The sequence below is a fragment of the Xiphophorus maculatus genome, chromosome 3, assembly GCF_002775205.1.
Source record: "Xiphophorus maculatus strain JP 163 A chromosome 3, X_maculatus-5.0-male, whole genome shotgun sequence".
In the NCBI taxonomy this organism is placed as follows: domain Eukaryota; kingdom Metazoa; phylum Chordata; class Actinopteri; order Cyprinodontiformes; family Poeciliidae; genus Xiphophorus; species Xiphophorus maculatus.
The window spans coordinates 6,837,690-6,865,506 of NC_036445.1; the positions used below are offsets into that span (position 1 = coordinate 6,837,690).

General features: G+C 37.1%; 2 protein-coding genes across 6 annotated transcripts; one reads left to right on the forward strand and one right to left on the reverse strand.

Annotated features, from left to right (window-relative positions):
* Nucleotides 1-690: 690 nt before the first annotated feature.
* On the reverse strand, nt 691-17,012 carry LOC111608117 (neurogenic locus notch homolog protein 1-like). 4 transcript variants are annotated; one of them, XM_023330952.1, is made up of 11 exons: nt 15,324-17,012; nt 9,536-9,677; nt 8,928-9,260; nt 7,819-8,030; nt 7,135-7,465; nt 5,746-5,921; nt 5,138-5,199; nt 4,927-5,050; nt 4,336-4,433; nt 3,023-3,354; nt 691-2,437 (listed from the first exon to the last, which is right to left on the reverse strand). In XM_023330952.1, exons 2-11 carry the CDS (start codon nt 9,592-9,594, stop codon nt 1,936-1,938), a joined length of 2,229 nt encoding a protein of 742 aa, XP_023186720.1. In that variant the 5' UTR covers nt 9,595-9,677; nt 15,324-17,012; the 3' UTR covers nt 691-1,935. The 4 variants fall into 4 exon arrangements, with proteins under 4 accessions (XP_023186720.1, XP_023186721.1, XP_023186719.1 ...); XM_023330953.1 differs by having other exon boundaries at nt 9,536-9,680; XM_023330951.1 differs by lacking the exon at nt 15,324-17,012 and adding an exon at nt 11,812-12,009.
* On the forward strand, nt 14,894-27,306 carry tap1 (transporter 1, ATP binding cassette subfamily B member). Of its 2 annotated transcripts, none has more exons than XM_023330954.1 (13): nt 14,894-14,961; nt 17,019-17,351; nt 18,351-18,558; nt 18,688-18,802; nt 19,502-19,632; nt 19,810-20,015; nt 20,310-20,507; nt 22,028-22,156; nt 22,237-22,431; nt 22,505-22,678; nt 23,289-23,448; nt 24,565-24,701; nt 24,789-27,306. In XM_023330954.1, the coding sequence occupies exons 2-13, from the start codon at nt 17,031-17,033 to the stop codon at nt 25,017-25,019; spliced, it is 2,205 nt and encodes a 734-aa protein (XP_023186722.1). In that variant the 5' UTR covers nt 14,894-14,961; nt 17,019-17,030; the 3' UTR covers nt 25,020-27,306. The 2 variants fall into 2 exon arrangements, with proteins under 2 accessions (XP_023186722.1, XP_005799504.1); XM_005799447.2 differs by lacking the exon at nt 14,894-14,961 and adding an exon at nt 14,981-15,262.
* Nucleotides 27,307-27,817: the final 511 nt, after the last annotated feature.

Genomic DNA, 27,817 nt, shown 5'->3' on the forward strand with positions numbered 1-27,817 from the left:
TGCCATAATTCCAGGTGCATAAATGTTCGATTGGCTCTTCACTGTTGATAGTGACAGATGTTACCGTTCAAAATAATCAATTTCATGTCCTCAACTCTCAGTGCCACACTGTTACGTGCCAGGCAAACATTCGCAAATTCTTGCTTCTTCTCAGGGCAAAATGTTCTCCACCATTTTCATAACACAGTTTTGATAAATGTACCTTCAGTAAAAGGTTTGCCATGTTTAGCTATTAACATTAACATCGTAGCTTTCTTTGGTGGTATTTTCTTTTGACTCACAGGCCCGCGTGAAGAATTGCCGTTGTGATTACAGTGCAGCTTGGAGCTGCTTCACTTTTTCAGCACGGTCACTTCCTGTTAGCTTGTTGTATGTGTTAGCATGTTTAGTCTGGTAGTGTCTCTTTACGTTGAAATCCTTAAACAAGGCAACCGTCTCATTACAAATTAGACGAGCACAATTGCCTTGATTTTCAGTGAAGAAGTATTGTAATTCCCATCTCTCTTGAAAGCGGCAGCCCTCACTGTCAACTTGTTTTCTTTGCAGTGGCCATGGCAGAAATGAGCGGAGAGGGGTTCGCTGCACTATTAAAGTGGTGCTGCCACCATTTGGTGAAAGGAGGAATTACAGTTTCAAGTTTTATGATTTATTTATTCTGTTTGACAGTGCAGTCGGGCCATAAATAATACATTGTAAGACCGAAGCTGCTGGCCGTATGAAATCTGACCGCGGGCCGTGATTGGCCCTCGGGCCGGACTTTGGACATACCTGGTTTAAGGTCATGCACATTGAGTATATGCAGCCAGTTCAATAAAACTCTATAGTTTCCCTTTAATGCCTTTGATATGAATGTACAATTCAAAAAGGAAAACCTGGCATGTTAGCAGAAGTACACTTTGGCACTGTATTTAGGGTTACTTGCTTTGCAGATCATTTTAAGTAGTACAGATCTTTGAATCTGAACTCCAAATCTAAATAGAAACAGTTTCATTGTATCAATTAACCATTTAATAAGATATAACTGAATTACCTTACTAGGAATAGAATTTCTGTGCAAAACAAAAACAGATTGAGAACACAATGTAAATGCCAGCAAGTATTCCAATAATTCATAAAGAGTATTGGGAAAAATATATAACTGCAGAGCTCTGCTAAAACTGTAAGCTTTAGCAAAAGAAAAGATCGAAACCTAATTTTAATATTAATACAGTGTCCCATTACATCTGACAAAATAAATGCCAACAGACACTGGTTTCCGATATACTGTATGTTAATAATTTGCTTTGAGTGCAATGACATTAAATAAATATGATGAAATGCACATAAAAATGTAAAAGAAATTGGTTTATTGTACATAGGCTATCAGGTCTATTCTGATTTTAGACACAGCTCTAAAATTATTTTTCCTTGAACATTCTGCAATAATCAGAACACAAGCTGCTGCAACATCCACAATCTTGTGCAAACGTCTTGAACCATTTCTCATTGTATTATAATTCCCTTTTAAAGGAGTCATATCCTTGTGATCTCTATCAATACCTCTCCAGTCTTCCTGAAGGTTTTTCTTTCAACCATGACTGTTTTTTAACTTCTTTCCAAAAGAAAACTACAGAAAGAGTGGAAGACTGTGGACTATGACCATTTCATAAGATTACAAGAAAGTCTAGTTGATTAGAAGAAAAATATAGAAAAACTTTAGAAAGGAAGTGGGATTCATCCCAAAAAATATTTACAACAATGTCTCCCTGCATAATAGGAAAAGCCTAAAGTGAAAAAGTAGTAAAGAATGTCTCTGAGGAGTAACATGGCTGTTAAACACTGATTAATAACAAGATGTCCAAGATATTTTTTTTATTTTCTTGACTCAACCAGTGTATCTTGCACATGGCTGATTTGAGTCCTGTCCTCTTGTATTTCACTGCCTGCTTCTCTTTCCTACAAGACTGTTTGCGTGGAGTCAGTGGTGCTGTTTGTGTTGGGTTTCTGCTCAGTATTCACTGAACTCACTGCGGCCTGATTCACTCTGCTGGTATTTTCAACGTTCATCGCTGGTTGGCGATCTGGTTGGGCGGCAGTGGTCGGTGGGGGTGAAACCACCACCCTTTCAATGGGCTCATTGGCTGTTCTGTCTGTCACAATGAGGTAATTCGGCTCAGGCTGGAGAGCGCTGGAGCGGCGCTGCAGTGCATGCTGGGTACAAGAGAAAGAGCGCTGCCGAGGGGCTGGCTGGGGAGAGAGGAAGTGAGGTGTAGTGGCTCGGGGGTTTTCGTGATGCCTGTCACGATCCTCGTCTTCTGATGTCACCTCCTGTAAGGTACTGATTGGCCGAGGGGAACGACCCATGACTCTTGGAGGAACGAGTGCCGTGGCTGATTGATTGAGCTGGGGTCTCCAGTTCTGGGGCGGTGGGTACTGCATTCGGCCCATTGACCAATCACTGGCAACGAAGAAAAGTCATGAAAACATGATCAAATTGATGAAGGCATCAAAGAATTATGGTGAACAACTTAAATTAAGAAAAAGAGGATGCTTAATTTATCTCCATTGTATGGCTGAAAACATATCAGTCGATATTTTTGATTGGTTTTTTGTTTTTCCTCTTGAGCTGTTGTAATCATTCTCTCCTTTCACTCCACCTCGTTCTTTTTATTTTTAAACAGTTATGAGGCAGCGAAACATGTAACCGCTGCTGAGGCAACAGGTTGTTGCTAGGTAACCAAAGAGAGAGCAAGTTAGTCAAGTTACCAACCTGAACTTTGCTTTGCTGACCAAAATTAGACGTCTATAGCTTTTCCTCTACCTACGTCCCCCAGAATGCTGTGCAGTTCTGAACTGGAGTTCACTGAAATTATTGAACATTGGATTGTACGTACCAGCTCTACATCAAACTGACCACAGCACCCCCACAACCATTTTCTGAAATAGTTTGATCATTTTTGATCATTTGTAATCGCTAAAATTATTTGGTTAGTCTGACAAAATAATTATGATGTGTGTTTGAGTCAAATTTCTGAAAGCTTACTTCTGAGGTGTTGAGGTCATGTCTCGATGGGCTATCATCCCAGAGAATGAGGCGCTTCTTCCAGGGAGACCCTGAGAACTGACCCAGGGTGAGTACATTAGAGCACGCTCCTCCCACATCACATCGCTGGCCGTGTTAACAGGAACAGGCCCTCTCTGGATCTGGTGAGCCAGCAAGAGCTCCAGGACCTGATGGTGCATGGCCTCTCTGGCCACATCGATTGGACGACGGCCCCTCCGGTCATGCAGCTCCAGGTTGGCACCATGAAGCAGGAGAAGCCTGGAAGTGTCATAACAGCCATGGAGGGAGGAGAGGAAGAGCGCTGTCTCACCCTAACAGAAAAAAATAATTGTGTAAGCAACTGTACCGGTACTCAAAATCATTTATTACATATAATCTTTTGATGATAAAATTCTAAACTGATACAGTGCCTTTCAAAAAGATTTATACCCCTTCAGCTTTCAGACATTCTGCCAACTTACAGCCACAAACTTCCCAGCCACAAACCAAAGGAAACTGTTTGCACTGAATTTGTTTTAGGGGTAGCCAACTAAAGGGGGATAGAATTAAAATCAATATTGTGCTGACTCCATCGTTATGTTTTGTTTAGTTTTCCGATGGTAAATTGTAAGTTAAATTATAGAACCTTATCGACACCTAGTGGACAATGTTTATGTATTTAATTTGGTCAGTCAAGCAGAACTCGTCCAGCTGTAGCTACGCTTGGTGTTTTCGACTGTCCTTCAGACATGTTTGTTTCTTGGACACTATTTGTCTGTAAGTTAATTTTATTAATTGCCATTTCAGTATTGTGTAATGTTTTATAGAAAAGTTTTACGTTTCCCAACCAACATTTAAAGCTACATTGTTAGCTAATTGGTGATAATTGGGAGTCATTCATTTGCTGTAGTCTAGTTGTTTTCTTTACCTTGTCTGTGGTTGATGTGTACTTTTGTGCTTTGTTACAGTTTTACAAAAGAAAAAACAAACCAAAAAAAAGTTACAAAATAAAACTAGAAAACTATCACGGACTGGTTTATTTTCAACTCAAGGTTAGCTAGCTGTCTAGTTTTGTAAGAGCAACACATCGTGAGGGCAGCATAAATATTGAAACACATTTTCAAAAGAATTTGCACAAAAATGCTCAAATGTTTGTACAATTTCTCATTTGTCCCCTAATTTAAATTGGTGTGAAACAAATCCCCCCAAAAATATATTGAAGTTTGCAGCTATCACATAAAAAATGTGCAAAGGTTTAACAGGTGGGAATTCTTTCCTGGACAATGTCTGGATAATAAAGCTTAGTCACATACCTTGTTGTCTTGAAGGTCCACAGCAGCTCCATAGCGAATGAGGGTCCTTGCTAGGGAGAGGTGATTTACTGAGCATGCCCAGTGTAGGGCTGATCTCCCTGAGAGACAAGTGTGAGTGGAGGGGAGGTGAGGGAGTAAGTCAGCCAGTGAACAACCATTACACAACAGAGTTAAGCCCAGATGGTAAGGAGATGGGGGATGAAGAGGGAGAACACCTCTAATTAGGGGAGGATGGGATGATGACACAGGAGGACAGAGGGTTGAAGACAAAGAAAAGGACAGAAGAGCTGAAGCAAGGAGAAAGATTAAACACAAAGCTAATATATCCATCAACACAAGAATATTAACTTTGCTCTGAGTCAGAAGAAGAGAGTAGGGGAGCTGGAGAAGGACAGGTAGGAGGGACAGAAGGGACACAAAAAGAGGATGTGAGAGAGACGGGGTAAGTCACAAGTTACTCGACCCCCTCAGTGTCAGAAAAAGATGATTGTGAATTACACCCGTTTGACATAAACTCTCTACATGAAGACTGGGGGCTGAGGTACATTATCATGTCCCAGACTAACTAGTGATGTTGTCAAGAAGCATTACCAGTATGATCTGTGTTGTTTACTGGAACTCCAGCTTGCAACAGTTCCAGGACCACTCTGTCCAGCCCACTGCGCACAGCTCGGATCAGAACCACAGACCCATCGGGACCACACCACTCTGCTGACTGCCAACAGAACATTACTAAGATAAACGTTTGACTACACCCACAATACACATTTGGTTTTCAGCTTAACTACTCGTAATGACTGACCTGCTGGGGGGGACTGAGCAAAGGAGGAGGCATGGCATTCCTTTCCCATCCTCTAGGTGGAGCTGTTTAAAAGAAAGTTCAGAATGAGTGATACTAAATTCAAATGGCAAAAGTAAAAGGCATGTGAATCTTAAAAACAAAATTTTCTTTTAAAATAGCTTTATGCAAGGTCCTGTATGATTACTGTAGGGACTGTGTGTGTACTATCTTTTGCAAAGAAGTGTTTATATTTTATATATTTATAAATTCACAGTCATAGTGATGATAAATTATACTGTTATACTTACTCAGGGCATAAACTTTGGGCTAAATTCAACCTCAAGTGTAAAAAAAACCCACAACAGATATATTCTAATTTGAAATCAAGAATGAAGCAAAACTGAAAAACTAAAACCTCTTCTACTTTTGTTGGATTCAAGAGTTACAAAAAGCTTTTTACTAGTGGAAAACATTTAGGAGTTTTGAATCCTTCTGGCAAATTCGCTCCAAGAGCAGAACAAGCAGTCATGATTGTGTTTTTGTGTTGAATGTTAAAGTTATTGTCAAGACAGTTAGCACAACATTTCAGGAAAAGTTGTATTCTTTCTAAAACAAATATGGCCGATTACGTTGTATTGGCCTGCGGGTTTGCACGGCTCCAGGCCGAAAGTGTCTCTGGTCCGCGGTCCTGTGGTCACAGATGGATGGGTCCTCCAGTCGCCTGGAGCACATTATGTTGATGTCCTCCATTGAGCTTTGGGTAAAATCTGTGTCACTTCCTGGCTCTTGATCCCTTTTCATAGGCCTGTAAGCAAAGATAGTATTATGAAATCATATTTTTCCAATATATCCTGTTACAATTTGTTTATTAGGTTTCCTTTTTAACCACTTCTTTATCCGCAAGTGCACAGGGAGCTCTGCAGCACATGTACAGTAGATTTCTGTACATGTGCAGAAATCTACACATGTAGATTATGTTGATTTTGGGGAATATAAACATCTAACAACTATACAATAATCTTCATTTTTCTTTAGAAGATATTTTGAACACTGGTATCCATTCAAAAGCCCTTTAATCTTATATTGAGCTCTTCTGTTTGCCTTAATTATTGACTATTGATCAATCCTCTTTGAGATCAGTACTGTAGTTTTTAAGTTTTATGTCACCAGTTATGTCACGATTGGAAAAAAATGTTTTAGTACGTTAAAGCACACTTGTAATAAATCTAGATTTTTCATAAAAATAAAGCTTTTCTTTCTTTCTGTTCCTATGTTAAGTGATTTACTTTATTTCCATCCAATTCAATAATATTAATTACAAGAATTTGTCAACCTTGTGGTTGAGTGATTATTAACATTTTTCACATGGCTCTATGAAACAGAATGCTAACAGGATAAAAATTCTACAAAATAATAAATCCACACAAGCGAGTTGATTTATTTGTATATATGACCATATACTGATGCCACCTTGAACAATTAATCTTAATATGGAGGAGTATTGACTGTTCTCTTGGCTACCCCAGATGATGGAGCTCCTCCAGCGGACACTAACTTTGGCTCAACAAAACAAATCTGTAGGACAATCAAACTCCAGTGACTCCTATTGAAACTCTGAGGTTGAACGGTCAATTTGAGCATTCTTTGTTGCATTAAAAAGAAACTGTCTGAGAGAAATTGAGATATGTTATCAGACAACACACCTATCAGTTAATTCCTCATATCTAGTATACCAAATAAACCATGTAATGAGCAGTGTACTGTCTAACATTTTAAATTATATCTTAGTGCTTTGCTGTATTTCTTAAAATATTGTAAAACTCTGAATCTAGTGTGAAATAAATATATACATTTAGGCAAATGCATTTAGAACACAATTTTTAAATGTGTTCTAAAATGAGAAACTTTGACAATCAAAAATAAAATTTAGCCACAATCATAAGAAAGCAGAGGACAAATGTTTTGGTTACACAGCTCTTTCAGACCACATCACAATCTTTAGAAGCAGCAACACTTACCGCATTCGTATGGCATCCTCCCCTAACGGTTCCCTCCTCCTCTTTTTCTCTGCTTCCTTGTATTTCTTTTTCTTCCGAAGGCTAATTTTATCTTTCTCTCTGCTATATCGAACTCGTTGCTCTTGGTGTGGTGTGTGTTGCATCCAGGCCTTGGATTTGCTGCTGTCATCATCGTTAGCAACTTTAGACCGATGTCTCACCCTAACAGTGCCGTTGTTCTCTGATCGCTGCAATCTCATCTTCCTCATCACCAGAAAGACCACCAGAGGAATCAAAATCAGAAGTCCAACTGCAATGGCAGCTACAGCCCAAATCCAGGCAGGGGTTTGCTCTTTGAATGAAATAATGGAAACATTAAAATATGCAAGTAGATAAAAGTAGCATCAGTTATCTAAGATAATTTCACCTCTGATGAAAGGAGCATTTAGTCTAAAAAAAACTGTCTAATAATTTATGCTTAATTTATTTCTACAGTTTATTTATACCTCTACTTTGTGAAGACATTGAAAATCATCTTTGTGTGCTGATACCTTTTTTATTTGGTTGTGAATACAATTGAAAAAATTCACACCCCAGTCTGCACACCAGGAAAACAAAGCTGTTTTATATTGTTTTGATTGGCTACATTTGAAATATGGAAGTGTGTGTGAGCATGTGTGTAGGTGACGGGAAACAAGAGCCTACCTTCAACTTCCACTTGTTCCTCTCTGGTTCCTATTTCCTCTTGGACACCTCTGATGCCGATAATGACTTGCAGCTCCTGCAGCATTGGGAACGTTGAAGGCTTTGTCATTATCACGGCACGTAGGAAACTGCCGGCTTCAGTAGCGTACGGGAAACAGGTAGAAGGTGACCTGGAGCAAGGCCTGTTGTCGACTTGTAGGAACAGGAGGGAACTAGAGAGGAAACAGGAGAAATTTGGTACAAAAGAGCAGATACCTCTTAAATCCTATACCTTTCTTGCGCTTAATGAAGATCCCCAAGGTGTTGTCTTTGCCACCCTTAGTTTTATGTGTTTGCTCAGTTTAGGTTGTCTTGATAAATGATTGATGTAGTCCACCTCACTCCACTAGGAGTGACCCACAGTCATGTACTTCATTTTTATATTGATTAGTGATAATAAAGTATTTCTCATACAGCTGTGGACCAACTTTGCTTGTTGTATTTTTAAGTCAATACCACTAATCTTTTTGGTTGATTTAGATTAAGTATTTAACCCTACCTTACTCTAATTAATTAATAATTCTCCAGGTTTCTGCACATTTTTAGGTTAACCAATGTAGTAGTACATTTGAATTACTTTGAAAATGCAATAGCTTTGGACACAAATCTCTTGCTGTTGTTGAAAATTTGAACCAAATTATCTTTAATATTAGTTACTGCTTAATACTTGCTTTAAATTACTTGCTTAATTTAGCTTTTCTTATCATTTCTCCTTGTTGGGCTTTAAATTACACAAAAATATTTGTTGATTGCACCATAAAAAAGTTTAACACCAAATGTTAAGGTTGCCCTACTTGGATTAATGGAGGTCTTCAAGGCAGTCCAGTTGGTACCCTTTCATTTTATGTGTTATTATATAGGAATTTAAACCATTTCTTATGTATATAAAATGTTTGCTTTGTTTTAGGCAGAGTCTTGCCAAATGCTTATTTTTAATGCATAATCTGTCATCAAACATGTATCACTTACTGTTTCATTAAGCTTGCTTTGCATAACTAACTTTGTCTTTAGTACTATTACTGTCAAAATAAGAAAATGGTGTAGTCTCAAATCCCACATGTATTACCTACCCATTAGAGTCTGTTGGTGAAGAGTGAGCCAGCATGTCAGCAAACTTCTGAGGGTAAATATCAAACAAGTTCAAGTTTGCTGCAAGGGAAATGTTTCCCCTCAGTTTCAGGGGTGACTGCAGGATGACGCTGAGTGTCCAGAGTAGAGGAGTGACAGCAAGGGAGAGATTTTGTTTTGGGATTTTGGTGTGAAGAAGCAAGGTGCCTTTAGCCCACAGAGGGCTCTGCTCTCTGAAGCAGTCACTTCCATCCCATCCACAGGCAGCGTTGTTGCAGCCCTGGTCACAGCGATTGCTGGCATAATAAGCTCGACAGTACTGAGTGTGTCCCGGACTGAGAGATATGATGAATGGGGAACAAAGGGATGAGAAGAAAAGACATGTTAGTGATGGAAATAAGCACACCCTCTAATTTTACAAATATCTGTACCAGGTCGTATGTAAAATAAATCCTGCAGGTAATATTTTTCATCATCTGCTGATATGTAACATCTTAATAATAGAAGAGGGGATTCTTATTTTACACCACTAAAATCTGCCTTATTAAGCTAAAAGGGTTTCCATAATTTACAGTTCAGAAAAGTTAATTTAGTCACAAAGGTTTTTTACTTGCAGTGACCACGATTCTTCAGGCAGTCAAATCCGTCTCGAAGGCAACGTGACTCCATGCATTCTCGGTTACATGTCCCATCTCCGAACTTCTCCTTGCAATTGTTCTCGCGACACTGGTCCCATGGATCACTGGACCCAGCTGCTGAAATTGATACTGATTAGGATGAATGAAAAGCTGACGCAAACAGCAATTAGAGGCTTGTTGAAATAAACCTTTTATACATCAATTTACTAAAAAAGACAAACTGGTTTTATGTTGTACTTAATTGCATACTGCAGCAAATTTCTATATTAGAAGGATCCAACATTGCAGCAGACTGATCTATCTGAAAACAACATACATGTACACTAGCAGCCCGTAACTAATGACTGCCCTCCTTTCAGTTGATGACCTTTTTGCTATTAAAACAATCCTGTTCTTTTGAGACGTGGACTTTTTTAGACCCCTGATTGTGTGTTGTGGTATCTGGCACCAAAATGTTAGCAGCAGTCAAGCCACAGATGCTTGATTTGATTAATATCTGGGGAATTTGCAGGCCAAATCAACACCTCTTGGTTGTTCCCTCATTCCTGAACCATTTTTACTCTAGGGCTGTGAGCATTATCCTGCTGGAAGAGGTCAAAGACACCAGAATATGTATATACCCTTTTACAGAGGGTTTACATGGTGTGCAACAATGATTAAAAAGGTGGTATGTATCAAGCGAGAATCTATTTGGATTCTAAGTAGAACACTGATAAAACATCACACTGCCTCCACCGGCTTGCTAACTTTTAAATCAGTGGTTCCCAAAGATTTTCTTTTGGGCGCCCCCCTGGATTACAAAAACTCCCCTGCCCCCCACAAAAAAAAAGAAAAACAAAATCAACTGGGCACACACATCGTTCAACCAGATATAAACCTATACACATATTTTGTTTTCAAACTCCACTGAAGTTTATTTTACACTTCAGGATTCAACAAAACAAACTACAAACCATCTTTACAGTGAAACACTTTTGTGTAACTGTTTTTTTTTAGTTCTTTATTGTAGAGTATTCTCTGCTGTCAGTTTTATTTCAAACATATTTCTTTTTTTTATTTGTAACGCCCCACACTTTAGGAACCACTGTTTTAAGTGAACAACACACATTCACGCAGATGCAATTCCAAAACATGATCTATCAGACCAGGTCACACTTCATGACCCAGTTCTGAGTTCATATGTCCAAATGTGAACAGGGGTCAGCATACACTCTGAGAGACCCACAACTATACAGACCAAAGGGAAACACCGTTTCTGACAACAGTTCACCATGGTGCCTTCCCTAGATTGATTTTAATAGACGTCAATCACTACAAACCAGAAACACACCACAATCACATCAGTTTTGGATATTGTCTAACCAAACTGGCACAATTTGACCTTGGCAAACTCTCTCAAATCCTTAGTTTGGTACATTTTTAAATCATTTTGCTGATCATTTTAAGGGCAAAGAGGTCATGATAGCATGCCCAATTAGTGCATTTCTGAATGAATAATCTGGGGAGAACAATAGCCCCACATTCACACCTAACTGTGCAAACATAAATTAACCCAAACAACAGGGGCGGGGTTAATGTATTTGTGTATATAACCTTAGGTTTTCAAACCAACGTGTTTTTATCAGATGGCTGGTTCTCCCATGCATTCAACTACTCATTGTTTCAAACCATCAGCAACTATTCACCACAATGCAGGTCAAGCCACGCAAGGTGGGTCGCAATACAGCCAGCTAAAGGGGACAGGAAATGGGCCCGACATAAACAGGAAGTTTCCAGAAGGAGCGAATAGCCAAAGGAAACGGAGTGGGCTGGGAACTTGATAAAGGTCGAAGGTTGTCACCAAGGCAATGTGGAATGTGATGGAGTTGGACAATGGACTTGGCAGGTGTTAGCAAGACCATAAAGGGAAAAGAGCCCGTTGACAATAGAGCTGAAATTAGATGACTACTTCACTATGATTCATTTGATCAGTAAATGTCTATCTGTGATTCAAAAGGAATTAAATATTAGCCAACATTTTTATGTAAATACATATTTAGAGAATCTCAGAAAACCTGTTGAAGATTGTTAAGCCAAAAATATTCACTTAATCTTTAGCAGAACAGTAATAGGAGTTAAAATGAGAATCAGCTTTTTTACACAGTAAATTTTGTTAGACTCTTATTTGAGGACCTCCAGCCATGTGAACAGGAAAACAGAGAGCTGGTACATTAAAATTTGATTTTATGAAATATTTTGCCAAACTCACCTTGAGACGTGCAACTCAATCCCAACAGGACAAACATCCTGAGACTCAGCATGTTCATGTCACGTTCTTCTGTAAACCTGGGTTTGAAAGTTCTTCTAATCTATCCCTAATCCATCACATCAAGAACATCTTGAGGTCTTGCTTCTAGCGCTAAGTCAAGTCACCAAATGTCATCACCGCTGTATCAGCCACCCTGCTCACTCTATTCGCTCACTCCTTTTTTTTCAGAGGCCCTGCGGATATCTGGACAACTTCCTGCCACTGTGTGCAGAAGCATAGGAAGGGCGCTAACCCCTGTGTGCCTCTGTGTGTGTTTTTGCAATAATGTGACTGGAGAACTGCTAGGAGGGCTATTTCTTCATGTCGTGAGGACACAGCGTGGTTTGAATTTGATTTTTGAATCTAAACACACACACACACATATCCAGAAATAATGGCCAAGCCCTTTCTGTAAGATAAATCAGTAAATGTTACTAAATAGTGTCACATATGTCACAAATGTTCTAAGTATGACCTCATTTTGATTCTTGACCAGATTCAATGACAGTGGAATGAAGAAAAATCTTGACCTTTTTTCCAATCTTACCAATGTTCTCTAAAATTTTGAACTATTTGGATTCATTTAATTTCAACAACAAATTGTTGATTACAACCGGACTCTTACAGCACCATGCAAACATTTTATCATCCCTTTCACATTTTGTTGTTTACAGCCACAAGCATCAGTGTATCTTGTTTGTATTTTATATGACACACTGATACAAAGTAAAATGAAATTCAGACATATTTTTTTCATTTATTTCTAAATCTTATTCTGACAAGTGTGGTGTGCCTGTATGTATTCAACCCTTCTGAGTTTATGGAACCAGCTTTCAATAAATATTTTATAATCCTAACCACAGTTTTTTTGTGGCTATATTTTGAAAAAATAGCTTTATTTTTCCACCATGGACAAAGGCGCTAACCACCCTACACCCCTGCAGCTATGTAAGATGGGATATTGGTCCTATCTTACATTTTGTGGTCCATAGACACAAAACAACAAAGAAACTGGCTCCCAGGTTTTTTTCATAGTCAATCTTTAGATTTATAGCTTTAGTTTTTGATTAAGCTTACAGTTTGACTTATCTGATTACTGCACAGTCTTGTATTTTCCCTTGTTAATGTCTTTTTATGAATTACTGTGCCATCCACATTTATTGCCACCCCAGAAAAAATGCAGTTTTAAAACCTCAAAATAGATCAAGCGTTTAATGCTCTAGTTGAATCTCACCTTGAATGTTTTTTAAAAATACAATCTTTAATTTAACTACATGGATTCAGTGACAAAAAAAGGACTAATTGTTTTTGTTAGTTTTTTCAACAGAACCACTAATGTAGACTCTTATTTGAAACTGTATAATTTGTCATTGAGGCATTTTTTCATTTATACTTGATCAGAGTTTGTTAAGCAACAAAGCTTTAGTTCTATCACATAAATTCAGATGTAGTAGTTCTAAGGTTTGAATTTGATTTCTCCTGTAATGTATGATTACATACATGTATGATTACATACATCCCAAACAGGGATAGCTCATTCATTTCTCTGAAATCTCCTGTTTCGTTAGTATTTCTTTAATTTTTTTTTCAGCTTTTGGATTTCTTTACAAATTCATAAAACCAAAACATGGGTTGGGGTTGCATGTTGGTGCAGTTGGCCATACTATTGCCTTGCAGCAAGAAGGTCTCAGGTTCAAATCCCAACCTGGGGTCTTTCAGGATAAAGTCTGGATTTTCTCCACATTCATACTTTTTCCCCAGATTTCTTTCTTTCTCTTGCAACCCAAAAACATCACTGTTAGGTTAGTCGAAATCTCTAATAATAACTAAAAAAGGAAAATTCTGAACCATAACTTATTTATTTTTATTTATTCTGTTTTTAACATGATAGAAGTGTAAAATCACAGACATGAGCAAGGAATGCAAAAAATACATATTTTTGTTCTAAAATAATCTTAACATGCTCAAAAAGGAGTAGGAAGAAGAAAGGAACTTATGAACTCCCTTCCCTCTGTGTTTAATAAAGAATTCCGATTGTGAAATAATACAATGTCTCTTTTCTGTTATTTTTCCAACAAACAGTATGTTGAACCCAAACACAACAGATTGGGTGATTTATAGGTAAGTAGAAAAGGAGCTTTAAATAGTACGACCATTTATGACTTTACTTCTGCCATCCTTCAAACATGAAAGAAGGGGAAATAAGGAAGGAAGCTGTCAAAGATCAAAGTGTTTTAGGGATCCAGATGACAAAACCAGCAGAAACAGCCAGACTGGAAGAAAAGCAAAGCAAGCTGTGACTTAGATAGGTGACAATTTTAGGACATCCTGTAGTTTCAAACTTGCCATCTTGTCTGTATGGTATGAAATGCTAGAAACACCAAATGTAAAAAAAAAAAAATGTAACAGAGCAAATAAAAACATTTCACAGAAGCAATAATTTCAGATTATATTGTTCTCACACCAACTTTTTGCAAAGGTGTGTACTAACTAATTATGTTGATGTACAGTAGTTACATCTTCTTGAGTAATATTACTGTAAGGTATAGCTACTCTCACTTGAGTAAAAGTTCTGGATAGTCTACCCACTGCGAATAAATTCATTGAATGAAGAACAAATACATTTCAACCAAACGTCCATCAGACACAAACACACCTAAAGTTTATGATGAAACAAGACTTATTTTGTTGTACCCAAGCTTTGTCATTCTTTTCTATCTGTAGAGCCTGTTGTGCTTTGTGGGGGTCCAAAATAATAAAAGGGAGTAATTTTCTTCTACTTGAATTTCCTACTTTGTAATTGTGTTTTTCCAATTTTTTCTTCATCTTAGTCTTATGATCAGTTTAGAAATACTTTTTTACTCGTACTTGAGTCATCTCTTGGAGAGTCATTGAATTGGTGCTGCTTATTCTTACTGGAGTTTTGGGGTACGCGACCCACCAGAGATGTAGTGGAGCCTTCAAGCCTCAACGAACCAGGGAAGGGGAACCAACACATTGTTAAGGAGGAAATCAACTCTGGTGATAACGTTACAGTGGAGTTCTAGAAAGTTACCACAGGGGGTCGCTGTTGAACTATTTGCGACAACCTAAACGTCTTGCAACAGTGAGGTAAAGTATACTTGTATTTATTGGATTGAAAAGAACACCTTATTCTCCTAAAGCCAGTAGTTTGTAAATAACACATATTAGTTGGGCTTCATTGTTTGGCAGACTTGCAGGGGACTTTCCGATGTAGAGGTATAAATAGTTGGTTTCAGTTTCACCTTTATCAGACCATTTGGCTCATACACGTTCCTAACAGCCTGTCGAGGTCAGACGCGTTACAGCTTTATTTTTGACACATCGGGTTTACTATTGGAGTCTGTCAAGTCTCTGAGGCAGCAAACTCACCTTGTGGAGAGGAATTCAAGTAAGTCTGCTGGGTTTCGGCGTAGTAACATTAGCTTACCAGTGTTAGCTACTGTACTCACCGTAGCTTGCATATTTACGGTTCGTCTGAAGTAAATTATGATATTCATCATGGGAGTTTGAGTTGTTTTGTTCGTATCATCCTGACCGGTGCCGCATTTGAAGCTGAACAGTGTTGTAGACAGATGTAGATAAAAACGAAAGTAAAAAAAAAAAAAAAAACATTTTATTGGTCAAAGTGAAAGTAAAAGCATCTCTCTGCGGAAATGAGTTCTTGTTTTGTATTGTCATATTCACAAACTTTTATATATTTAATTGGCATTGCATGTGACACAAACTAATGTACAATTATTAAGTGGAACCCCCCTTACTCCAACACCCCTAAATAAAATACAGAGCAACAAATTACCTTGAATTGATGCCTAATTAGGAAGATTCCACCTGTTTGTAAATTAATCTGACCTGTTGAGGTCATAGAGGTTTGCTATAGAATATTGGAGACCAAACAGTGTAAAGAAGACTATAAGGTGGTGAAGTCCAAAGTATTAAAACCATATCCCAAGCTTTAACATCTCACTGCATTGTTCAGTCCACCTGAAATGTTAGGCATGGCTGGAAACTTACCAGACTGTCTGGGTAGGTAAGCAGAACATTAAATGAAGAAGCTGTTGTAACTCTACAGAGATCTACATCTTGGGTGGAATAATCTTTGGCCAAGACAAGATTAACCAAATTTGGCTTTTATGGAAGAGTTCCCTGAAGAAAGCCAATGTTGAATGTATGGTAAAGTAATAGTGCTGTTTCAGGTTTTGTCATTACCATGTGTAAGAAGTTGCTCTCGTCAGATAAAACATGAACAGAACATAAACTTTTTGTCTGCACTCCTGTTGCTTGCACCTTGTGAACATTATATTGTATCATATTTAGGACTCTGTTACACCCTACATGTAACAATTGATTGAAGCATGCATCTTTTCTGGTGATGCTTTGCCAAGCCTCTGCTGCAAACATCTTCAACTGTAGAGGATTTTCCCATTTACACACCATACGAGTACAGACTATCTCTGTTTATTTTGGTGAATCCATGATGAATAAACACTAGGTCTCCAAATCAAACACTCCCACCACCATAATACATAAATTGATATACGTTTGGTCTTGACCAGTTCTTTTCTCCCTTCACTCTTGTCATCACTCATAAAAGTTTCAGTTCAATTTCACACACTTACTTTTCCCAGATCCCAAAGCCTCGAATCTTGTTTTTGTAGCCAACTAATATTTGCATTTTTCAGTGAAGCCTGTTTTTATAATTATAAAGTTTTCTGTTGAAACAAATTTTTCACGAGACAGAACTAACTTCAGCTTTGTGTTTTTGATGTGCTACATAGTTTTTTGAGGACTTTTCTTCACCACAGGTGTGAGTCTTTTTTCACCTTCAGCACTAATTAAGAAAAAAAAGTGTTTCTCACTCGAAATTTTCTTAATTATCATGAGACTCACCTGATTTAAATTTAACTAAAGATATATTTTGATTTGCTTTCATAATTCACAGGCTTCACACAGACATATCTGACTGCTTTAATATACATCCTATTACTTTGTCTTAAGCAATATTGTTTCCCCAAATGAGTGAAACTGTCTATAAAAGTGAAATTTCTGCAAGGTGAGGATTGGAATCAAAATATTTTTCTTATTCAGTCTACTGCGTATGTTTTCTAGCTGAGCCCATCTCTTTCTGTGTGTGTTTATTTTTGCAGTATCTACGCGTAATGCAGAAAATGAGCTACTTCTTCCCCTTGGTTTGCATTTGCATGGACGTGTGCGCTGTGCACGCCATTCGTCTAGCACAGCTCTCACCTCTCCTCCTCCCCCAACCTTTCATCACCTTGTGGGGGGGAGCTCTGACCAGGGCCTTCATCCTGGGTTTTCTTGCCTTCACTTACCCCGGAGGCCTCCCATGGGTGAGAAGCTTTGAGGGACTTCAAAGCATAGCCGTCCTTTGCTTCCACTTTCCGGTGTACATCACTCTCCTTTGGCAGCTGGGCCAATCCACTGTTGAAGAACTGTGGGGATGGCACTCCTGGGAACGGGTGAGTGGGTCTGATTGTTGCTTTCTGTTCAGTATGTATATTAATGTGGTGATTGATATAAATAAAAAAAGAGTTTAATTTTTGAACATTTCCCAAAGAGAACAATATGATGTTCCAAATCTTTCTTGAGTAAAAAAGGCAAGAAAGCCTTTATTATGCACAATGTATTGTGAATTTTTAACATCATAATGTCACTGTGTTCAATATTCATATCACAAATGACTCTTTGCAGTGCAATAATTATTGGATAATAGTATTATAAATTTGTGTTTACATGCTGATGGAACCTTTAGCATTTCCCAAAATGCTAAAGGTCTCAGAATGATGAAAGCACAGATAAGAAAGAAAGAAAAGAAGAAAATAAGCATACAGTATATTGAAACTGATTTGGTCATTGCATTACTTAATAATATTACTGCCATTGCAGGATTTTCTACTATCATGCAGTTGTAGGAACTATTTTCCTTTTTTATTTAATTTAACCACTGTGGTTGCTATCATCAAACCAATTTATAGCCATGCACTTTAACTGTGTGGTGAGTTTGTCCCTCAGTTTAGTGTTTTCATGAATTATAGATACGAATTTAAAAGACAGTACTCAAATCTTATGTGAAAACTATGTTTTAAATTCTATTCCTTTATATTTTGCTCTGTTTACCATTTGGACCAATTGACTTGTTTGAAATATGACAGATTAGGTCAGCAGGTGCACCCATTGCAGCTTCCTAGCCAATCATCAATCTTTCAAAAGCCTGACCTGAATATTTTGATACTGATTTTTTTATCATTCAAGTGTTTTAATGTCACAATGATAAGTATTCATGGTTAAACTACAAACATCATCTAAACAATTCACAGTCCCAACCTGAACTAATTTGAAATGATTTATTAGTTTGTAGTCATTGTGATTTTTAATTAGTTTAGTAACTTTAAACAGTTAGTTTTAAATTATTTCAGATATCTGAGGCTTGAAAATCGATGTACTATTTTGTGTTGCAGGTGTTACAGGGCTATGCCGTTACAGCGGTGTCATGGCTCTACTGGAGTCGATACATCTCGTCCTTTATGACCAGAACTCCGTCACAGAAGAAGGAGAAGAAGCCCGGACCGGACAGTAGAGACTCTCTGAAGAGACTTATGGGATACATGCTGCCGTATTCGGCTCGCTTCATTGTGGTGTTGGCTCTAGTTGTTCTCTCGTCTTACGGTACGTTGGTCGACATCATTCTATAAAATCTCCTCTGTTTCAGGGTTTTTTAAATCAGTGTTTAGTGTTTTGTTGAGCTTCGTGTAGTGCAAAAGTTTATACAGTAATATTTTTAACTATTAAATGCAGGCGAGATGGCTATTCCCCAGTACACTGGTCGTATGGCAGACTGGATCATAAATGAAGAAGCACCCGATGCATTCTCCCAAGCCATCACAATCATGACAGTGTTGACTTTCGCCAGGTAGAGCATCAAATCTGTCATCACAAATTTTCTTCATACTCATTTTTAATGACTATAATAGTAATGTGTGAAATGTTTTTTACATTTTGATTTAAAGCGGGAAGATGTTGGATTTATTTTCAGATTTCTTTGCACAGGCTTATTTATTGCTAAGATAGTAGAACTAATAGCCAATCAGGTGTCAGAGAAGGGAGTTAAATTAAGTGATTTGTTAAAATACCTCCTGAAGGATGGTGGATTCATACCTAACTGTAAAATTACAGTTTGATATGAACATCTTCATTTGAGTCATGGTTCAGACATTATTTTCATTTTATTAATTTTTTCATTTTAAAAATTGGAATTTATTTGCACTTTCTAAAGTTTAAAATATTTTTGAAAAGTTTGAATGAGAAAAAAGTGTTCCAATTATTTTTTTCTCATCATAATGCAATACAATTATTAACAATTATTTTCCTGCCATTTAAAAGGATTTTAGCACAGAACCGCAAGAGAATTTTCATTGTTTGAAAGAAGACAAACTCTCCTCATAACGTATCGTAAATTAACACTTATAAGGCTAAAAATGTGATGAATGTGATTGTCTTTATTTTTCTTTTATTAAAAATTTTTGTACATGTGGAATTACATTGTCATTCCACCTATAAAATGCTTCAGTGATATTTTGTGTGCTTTCAACCTCTTCTCTGTGTGTTTCAGTGCTGTGTTTGAGTTTATGTGCGACCTGACCTATAACGTCACCATGAGCCTCATTCACACCTCAGTGCAGGGAGCCGTTTTCCAGGCCGTTCTCCGGCAGGAGATCGCTTTCTTTGATGCCACTTCCACAGGTAGGAATAATTTCAATGTGCAAATGTCTGAGTCGATAAAACTATTTTTACAATATTCTTTGCAGATTTCAAATTAGTCTCAGTGTTGCATTTGAGATAATTAGGGAACAATAATGCAACATAATGGCAATTGAAAACTTGCATTCATGTTGAACTGTAACCTCTGTTTTATCTCAGGTGAGCTTGTGTCCCGTATTACCACGGACACCAACGACATGAGCGAAGCACTGAGCGAGAAGCTGAGTCTCCTGATGTGGTACACGGCTCGTTTCGGTTTCCTGCTCTACTTCATGGTCAGCCAGTCGTGGAAAATGACTCTGCTGACCTGTATGGGACTTCCCATCATCTGGGTCATCCCTGAGCTCACTGGACATTTCCACCAGGTGACGTCACGCAAGGAAACGTTCCAACTGGAATAGCATTTTTTATTTATTTTTTGTAAACTTTATCAGATGTATTGTTATAAATTTACTATGATACTATATTACTTAATTACATATTTATTTTATTAGTAAATAATGTCAGTGGGCATTTATGTTCACTTCAGCAGACAAAGAAAACAGAATCTCTTTTTTTTCACCTGATAAATTCCTAAACATATCAAAGTTGGATGATATTTGTTTATATGCTGCAAAAGTCTATTCTGTAAACTAATTTAGTTTGTGTTCATGCTTTAGACTATTGCTGTAAAGGTTCAGGACTCTCTGGCAAAGGCCAACCAGGTGGCCACCGAGACCTTCTCCAACATGAAGACAGTGAGGAGTTTTGCCAACGAGGACGGAGAGACAGAGAAGTACAGGCAACGACTGGACGAAACATATTCTCTCAACAAAAAGGAGGCCGTAGCTTACGCAGCTTCTACCTGGGCCAACAGCGTGAGTACATTCGTGATATTTATCCTGCTTTAAGCATTTATTTAAATTAGCTCCTGAAATTAATGTAGAAAAGAAAATAATCTCAGACCTTACATTGGCAATCTCATTGGTTTTGCCACGGGAATAAATATGTCCGCCAAGGGAAAAAATATTCCATGACCTATGTTACAAAGAACATAAGATAGCCCTTGTTGTTGTTAATTTTATTGCAGAGTGCTTTTACACGGACATGCCGGTTAAACTGTAAATAAAGTAAAAACAAAACATCAATACTTAGTATTGCAATATTCAATAAACACAAACTTAAACATAGATTTAGGAGCTAGGCTTGACTTGACTAACCGGTTATAAGGCAAAGTTTACTCTTAGAACACTTCGTAATACAATAAACATCGGCATTCAAATATCACAGTGCAGCAAAACACAGCTAGCATTTGGCTAATTGGCTCTAGCAAATTCACCGAGTACACGCTTAGAACAGATAACAAAAACTCATCACCCCACAGCTTACAGCGTTAATATAACTCACCACGTAGGGCAACACTCACGAACGCCAGTAGAATATGATTTTATGGTAGATTCAGCTTGTTAGCTTCAGCTAACGGCAGTCTCAGTGCATTACTGGCCTGCCGTAAGTTTCTTCCCTTGTTTCATGTCCCCTCCCGTACCAATGCAAAGCAACTACAGAGCCCCCTAGTGGAATGGGAGGAGTGAATCCAACGACCTATTTTTAATAGGTTATGTGTGGTAATTGATCTCTGTTGCACATTGGAGATCGGTACGTGTTTCGCTTCGCACATTCACAACTCCAAATTGCACCTGTTGATAAGTTTCTGGAAGTAGTTTTTTTTCTTTTCAATTGGCTGTTTTGATGCAAAATGTATTTGTCAGACTGTGAGAGAGAGAGTGGAAAATATAGACAACAGTTGTTTACAATTTTTACAATTGTTTTTGTATATCAGAGCAACTTTTAGATTTTGGACCTCAGTCTAATTTCCTTGCCATTGTAAGTGAAAAAACACACAACTTCAGTTGTTTTTAATTACATTATTTGTCCTGATTACACCTGCCGAGTTAACTTGACATGATTATTGTGCAGGTAGCAAACCTCTGTACAGAAAACTATATTATTTAAATTCTCTTGTGATGCTGATAAGATAATAACACTGATAGCATTTCTTTAAGTTTCAGTAAAGTGATAGTGAAGGACCAGAAACCTCTTATATGAAGCACACAATAAGAGACAATGGGAAATTTTGTAATAAGGATGGGAAAGTCACGTGAATAGTACTGTGGTAAGATGGCGGATAAGCAGCAGAGTTTTTGAAAGCAGTAAAGTTCAAACATTCCTGGGGATCATAGGCCATTGTGAACGGGTGTAGCAAAGGTTTTAGCTACTGTTTTCATTTCACAATTCAAAGATGGCTGTTTTTTAGTGAATTTTAGCAGGATCAAGGTCATATTGCAAAAGAATAAAGCAACTGACTATTCTCTGAAAACTGGCATTTCTGTTGTTGCAGATGACCACTTTGGCCTTGAAGGTGTGTATTTTGTACTATGGTGGGACCCTGGTGACCCGGGGGGCTGTTAGCAGTGGAGACCTGGTCTCATTTGTTCTCTACGAGCTACAGTTTGCTTCCGCTGTTGAGGTGAGCCACAAACCCTGAAAAGACAAACATTTTGTTTTATTCATAAAGTTTTTTATTAACCTCCTCTCTTTTTCTTCCAGGCTGTCATGCGCTACTACCCAGAGGTAAAAAAAGCAATTGGTGCCTCGGAGAAGATTTTTGAATATCTTGATAGGAAACCTCAAATACCTCCTCCTGGCAGTTTGGCTCCTGAGAATTTCAAAGGACACGTTCAGTTTAAAAATGTTCGCTTTTCCTATTCTGGAAAGACAGATGAGAACAGTCTTGTACTTAAGGTGTGTGCCCCTCTCTGCTGTTTTTTATCTTTCCCAAAACTGTTTGTTTTACCTAAATTCTCTTTTGTAAAAGGATGTGACTCTGGAGGTAACGCCGGGACAGATCACTGCACTTGTTGGACTAAACAGATCAGGGAAGACGACCTGTGTGAAGCTACTTGAGAGGTTTTACCAGCCTCAATCTGGAGAAATCCTGCTGGATGGGAAACCACTGAAAAACTACAAAGACCAGTACCTACATGAAAAGGTGGGTGGGTGGTGAACAGAGAATTTTATAATCAAATGGAATATTTTAACTTCCCTGTCAAATTTTTTATTTCTTTTCTTGCCGCATTGCAGTCAGCTGTAATGGATAGCTACATGAAAAGAAATATGTTAATATGATCCATCAGTAATGGATTCAGAGAGATTCTTTAGATTTCATTCAATAATATACTTAGAATTAAAGAGAAAACTTATTAGTGGTCAAAAACTGTGACATCACAAAACCTCATGGTACTAATCCTGCATGTCAAATTTCTGAAACTGAAGACTAAATTAAAATCATAATGACAAAAAATATAGTAAGAAATGTGAAGATGTATAAAAACATACTTTAAAACATACATAAAAACATATACAAATGCATTTTTCTCACTAAAAAGTAGAAAAAAACACACACACATATGTGTACACATATATATTTATATAGATATCTGCAAATAGAAATCGGTAAATTGATCATCCCCAATCTGTAAAAATCTGTTAAAAACTGTTCAATCAAATTTCAAACTACTCCTAAACTCCTTCATGATACTTGGTTGATTAAACAATGCTTTACAGCCACTAAACCCTCTTTCTTTATGTATTTTTAATAGATTGCTGTGGTGAGCCAGGATTGCGTGTTGTTTGCGCGATCTGTCCGGGAGAACATCAAGTACGGCTGCGAGGGCGCATCAGACGAGGACATGTACAGAGCTGCTGAGCAGGCTAGTGCCCACAAGTTCATCACTGGACTTTCAAAAGGATACGACACAGGTTCGATCCACCTTTAATTTCTATAGCAGAGGAACTCATGGTGTTATTACAGTGAAGAAAAGACTGTTCAAACAGGTCACTTTACTGCTTCACAATACTTTATCCTAAACTCCAAATATATTTTTTAATTTGTTGATATAGTGATCAAATTGAGTGTAAGAACGAAAGGAAATAATGATAGAAAACTCTCCAGCTTCAGCATAAGATTATGTGAACATGTATAGCCTAGGGTTGGCAATGAGAACTTGCCAGCCCTATCCCTAACCAAAATATTTTATAATGGTGAGAAGTGCAGCAGTTGTATAAAACACAGCAGAAGTGAATGGAAGCAGATACAAATTTTAGTTTTCTTACACACATTTGTGTTTCATAGCTGTGAAAACATTATTGAAAAAACTTCTTTCATTGCTCTCTGTAAGTCCGCCTTCAATTAGTTTTCCCACATATTGTTTGTCCCTCACGCAATTTTTATGGTGTATGAGTGAATTTCTGAAGTACCAGCATAAGCAGCAATCAAATACTCTACTACATTTGGCTCAGACACTGAGAAAAAGAAGTCTGTCTGCAGCTACATTATTATGTCTGAAACCATACAGAAGAAAGATCTAGCGAGAATGCACATAAAAAAGAACACAACACAACTTTGTATTTGTTAGGGGACTAACTAACCCATGTGATTTTGCATGCGATTTAATTATGCATGCAAATTAAATCACATGCATAATGCATGCGATTTTGCATGTGAAATTTAAGAGAAATGTCTTTCTTCTTAAATTTCACAACCTTTTCCTGCATACCTGCATCTTTGGGAAATCTACTGTGCTGCTGTAATAAGCAATTATACAACAACTTGGCATGTGTAAGGTTTAAGCTATTCACTTAAGGCATGTTATCACACAAAAAATGCTTATTGGTTCAGTGCCATGTCTGATTGTGAATGATAAGCTCTCTTTGCATCAAAGCAGTGATTTCTAGGATTATTTTTCAGTTTCAAGACAAAATCAAAAGGCCTGTTTGAAAATATGAGGTCTTATTAGCTGTCTATATTATATCTTGAAAAATTTATATCTACTTAATAATGTTATTTTTTAATGGTATGTGTTCTTTTTTACGTAGATGCTGGTGAGAAGGGGGGTCAAGTATCTGGAGGTCAAAAGCAACGCATTGCCATTGCCAGAGCTTTAATTAGAAAACCGAAAATCCTGATCCTGGACAACGCCACTAGTGATTTAGACACAGAAAATGAATACCAGGTACAAAATAATTCACTTGCCTGAATTTTTATTATTTGTTTATTTATCTTTTCTTTTTTAAAGAAAAATCTTTATCTTACTTCTCAGGTCCGTGAAGCTCTGTCAAAGCTGGCAGAGAACTGCTCTGTGCTGATGATCTCCAACAAAATGAGCGTCGCAAAGACAGCCAGTCATATCATTGTCCTGAACAACGGGACAGTGGAGGAGGAGGGCAGTCATAATGCTCTCTTGGAGAAAGGTGGCCTTTATTCAGAAATGGTAAAGAAACAGGAAGAGGGCTTCAAACGTCCAACAGATGAAAGCAGTGGTCAGCAGTGACCTGCCTGAGGGACTGTAAAATGACTTAAAGTTGGATGGATATTTGGAGTTCAGGTGAAAACTTAAGCAAAACTCATATTGGTAAAAATGCTCTTAATATGAAACAACACTTTTTACTGAAAATATTTACTTGAGTTTGACTCCGTAAGACAATTGCACCTTGAAAGGGAAGAGAACTACATCTTTAAGAAAAGGGTTTGCATTACCAACATGTTTTAACAGGAAGTTAAATCCTTAGATCCTATCTCATTGAAATAGAAAGACAAGAAACATAATCTTTTGTTCACAAAAGCCACAAAACTTAAAGAATCATGCATGTTGAATGTTTTATTATTGTCAAATTGCCCACTTCTAAATCCTGCTGCACAGCTTTTACAAGGCTGTAAAAACACACATGTTGTGCCCTAAAATATTGGAATGTGAAATATATTTATTTTGTACAGAACAGAAACTTAAATGACAAAAATTAACGATTAATTTATTCAGGGCTTTTATTTATATTGATCATTAGAAATGTCACAGGAGAAAGTACAGACTTATCTTAATTTTAATCTTGCACTTAAACAGACAAGGTACATGCCTGAGCTTGTTCTGCTTCACGGTAAAGCTAAGAAATTACATATCACGCCTTTTACTCTTTCCATGTAAAAGAGTAAACGAGAGTATTTCCATCTTGTGGAAATAATTTTTTACCTTTTTTGCAAAAAAAATTGATTTTCAGGTGATTTAAGACAGTGCCTCTAATATTTTCTGTTAATCCACTCAAACAGAATCTCTTTTGTAGCAGCCAACTCTCCAAAACATGGCCCCAGCAATCCTGTTTATTCTGTTAAAAAACAGCTGAAGTCCAGCAAACCGTTATTTCATTCATGGCATATTTCAGCATGACACATCAAATGCCAATTAAAAGCATCAACTGACATGTTTCAATCGTGAGAAGAATTACCTGCTTTGCAGAAGCAGATTCCCTTATGCCTCGTTGTTGAATTTATATACTTTTTGGTTTATAGTCCTGAAAATACTTTTGACAACATTTTGCTACTTTTAAAAAATGTGGATTGTTTGGATCAGATATTTTATTTAACCCCTTAATTGTCATTTCCAAAATGCTTACATGTAAGCCAATGCATCCATGAGGACACTGGTGTCCTCGTGACATTAAAGGGGAAGGAAAGTAAAAGTCAAACTCATCTTGCACGGAGTGCAATGGAAAACCAACCATTCCTTTAATGCTACAAATGCTAGTAAAGCTAAAATATAATCCTATCTTTTATGATTTTCACAACAAATTTGAGGTCCTATTAGCTGTCTCACATGGGCCAGGCCAGCAGGTGGAAAGATTCCTCTCATGTAACATTATGTGGTCAGTTTTTTTTTTCTATATTTTATTTCTATATTTCACATTCTTGAGCTGGTTACATGGCGCAGGAAAATATATGATATGGATAACTGTACAACAACTTCAGAAACTCCATAATAACAATCAAAAGACAACTTTTATAATAAAAAACAGAAAAAGAACATTTTTCTGTTTATTTTTTGTTTTGTTTTGCAATCATGTTTATCTAATCACCAATATCATTATGCTTGCAAATACAAATAGAAATATTTTTTAAAACACTTCTAACAGATAAAGATCACTTAGTGTTCCACAAGGACAAAGCATAAAAATCAAAGGCATTCATAAATCACCTCTAATCATCATGTGCATAATTCCCTAAAGCTGACCAGCAATGTTGAAATGTTACTCAGCAGGAATGCTATCTGATCAATAACCTTTTTTTCACTTGTGGATTCAAGATCAATTTGAAGCTCTGGGTTCTATCATTATCTTTTTTTTCAAACATGGGAGTTATTTCTTTTTTTTTTCTTTAGCCTGGTTGCTTTCCAATATCCTGCTTCAAAATCACCCCGACAACCACTTTAGTTAGAAAAGAGTCTTTAGTGACCTTCATAAACACTTTTATCAAGATAATAACAAATACAGTAATACACAAAACCAGAAAACGAATAAAAGGCATTGAAAGGGACTTTTGTACAACAAAGCAGCATTTAAAAACATATCTGTTGCTTTGAGAAATCTAATTTTTTCCACCTGGTAACAAAACAGATGTAAAGAAATGATGTCTGTTATTTTGAAAAGAATTTGGTTTGTGAGTATTCTGTTCATATGCTTGAGTACATTTTCTGTCTTTTATTCTTATTGCAAAATTTCTAAATGTTTTAATGTGAAATTGTTTTGTTGGATTCAAACAGACATATAGCAATAAACTCTTTTTTATTATTATTTGTTCTGCTGTTTTTTAACATTTAAGCTTCATGGAAAATATATTTCTTTATGTACTTTTATGTTATAATTAACAAGATTGTTCAATTCCTCTTTGTGCAGTTGACATTCAAAATAATAATATCAATTAGGCAAGCTAAAAACAGCAAAAAATTTTTACAAACCCAAGTTTAAATTTTTGATTTTTCACTGGCAAAATATTGTTTTTTGGGGGTACGGACATTGGCTTCACAACAGATTTCTATATTTTTTTTATTTGGCATTTCTATGCATTACATTTATATAAACACTCAAACCTCCCAGTGTTAATCATGAAAAGCTTCTGTAGTTCACTCCCACATGCTTGAATCTCCACTCATGGTGACCAATCATAGTCCTTTTGGCTTTCATTTCTTCACCTGATTTTGGGAATTCACCTTTTCTTCAAACATTTTTTTTCCCAACTGTCCTAAGCAACAAAGAAGGAGAAGTAAGCATACAATTTTGTGTGAAACTTTCCTTGGGAGGCCAT